Source organism: Corvus brachyrhynchos, unplaced genomic scaffold (genome assembly GCF_000691975.1).
Source record: "Corvus brachyrhynchos isolate BGI_N302 unplaced genomic scaffold, ASM69197v1 scaffold3324, whole genome shotgun sequence".
Classification (NCBI taxonomy): domain Eukaryota; kingdom Metazoa; phylum Chordata; class Aves; order Passeriformes; family Corvidae; genus Corvus; species Corvus brachyrhynchos.
In genome coordinates this window covers 2,411-4,144 of record NW_008237575.1, presented here as the reverse complement: position 1 = coordinate 4,144, position 1,734 = coordinate 2,411, and the positions used below count along the sequence as shown (strand labels likewise).

At 40.3% G+C, this 1,734-nt stretch overlaps 1 protein-coding gene across 1 annotated transcript; it reads left to right on the top strand.

The window, feature by feature from the left end:
• The first annotated feature begins 880 nt into the window (after window positions 1–880).
• Window positions 881–1,385, top strand: LOC108446079 (E3 SUMO-protein ligase PIAS2-like). The gene has a single exon (XM_017731599.1). It carries the CDS (start codon window positions 882–884, stop codon window positions 1,383–1,385), a length of 504 nt encoding a protein of 167 aa, XP_017587088.1. The 5' UTR covers window position 881.
• Window positions 1,386–1,734: the final 349 nt, after the last annotated feature.

Genomic DNA, 1,734 nt, shown 5'->3' with positions numbered 1-1,734 from the left:
TGGTTGTAAGAGCTTGTTCACAGAAATGTGAAATGATGTGCCTATGCTAAGTTACTCATTTGTAGTAATGGGGAGAGAAGATTGTTTCCTTTTGCATAGTGGACTTCTTTTCAATGAGGGTCTTTCTGCTTATGAGCTTCATAGTTCAGTCCTCAAAGTCTCCCACAACTAACTGTGATAACCAACTGAATAGTATTATTTCCTTTGAAGAGATCTTTGTGACTCACCATACCAGAATGTTATATGAAAAGGACAGGAAGTTGTCTGCAAAGTTTGAAGAATCAGTTATGTTGGTTAAGCAGTTGGTTAATATAATATAATGTAGCCTTTTAAAAACTGTCCACCTTGCTGTGCCATCCTTTCAGGAGTGAAAACTGATGCGCCTTTCTCTGTTCATGCATGCCTTTAACATGCTGTCCAAAATAAAGGAAGTTTCAAAATAAACTATGCAGAACTTAAGAAATAAAATAAGGAAGTGCTTAAAATGTGTTGGAAGACAGGCGATAATACTAATTCATCAGGATTTTTGTTTGTTTATTTGCTTATTTCATGAAGTGAGACATACTTTGTGTTAGAACTTGTGTTTCTGCCGGTGAATTTGAGACCCATTTAACCTATTTAATGCATGAGTTGCATCAAGGTTTTGTTGTTGCTATTGTTTGAGTGTGGAAACAAGTCTTTGAAATTATAATACAACCAAACTCAATCTTCATCTTGGATGCTTTGTTTCTTTGTTTTTAACTATACTCTTGTGTCAGGTAGTATCTAAGATAACAAGTGTGAAACTAGAATGATTTAACATGCTTTACCATGCTCCTCAAAAGTGCTTACTTGGGGTACTGTTGGATTACCTGTGCTTACCTCTCTTTTCTTTCTAGAATATGGTATCAAGTTTTCGTGTTTCTGAACTGCAAGTGCTGCTGGGATTTGCTGGACGTAATAAAAGTGGGCGCAAACATGACCTCCTGATGAGGGCACTGCACTTACTGAAGAGCGGCTGCAGCCCAGCAGTTCAGATCAAAATCCGAGAACTCTATAGGCGTCGGTACCCAAGGACGATTGAAGGACTGTCGGATTTGTCGGCTATAAAACCTGCGGTTTTCAACTTGGACAGCAGTTCCTCTCCAGTCGAGCCTGACCTGGCTGTTGCAGGCATTCACCCACTCCCTTCAACTTCAGTCACGCCTCAGTCTCCGTCCTCGCCCGTCAGTTCCGTGCTCCTCCAAGACACTAAGCCCCACTTCGAGATGCAGCAGCCATCCCCTCCAATTCCGCCTGTTCATCCTGATGTTCAGCTGAAAAGCTTACCTTTTTATGATGTGCTTGATGTGCTCATTAAACCCACTAGTCTAGGTAAGTGTTTAATACCTCTGCAGCTTGCTTAATTCATTAAATAAGTGTTGCTAATGACAGTACAAAGTCAACTTAAATGGCTTTTTGTAGCTGGGGAAAAATGGAAACTCCCTTCCCTTCTCATCTCTACCCTTGCCCTCTCTTCACCACTTGTTCCCCAAAGTGCCAAGCCACACTTCAGAAAATAGTGTTCTCTTTTGTAAATATTATAAGATCTTTGTCTTTTGAATATTAAATAATAGAGTAGAATAGTTCAGTTGGAAGGTACCTACAATGATCCTTCAACTACCTAACCACTTCAGAGCTGGCCAGAACTTAGAGTAATAGTCAAAGGCATTGTCCAAATGCCTCTTAAACACTGACATGCTTGGGGCATTGACC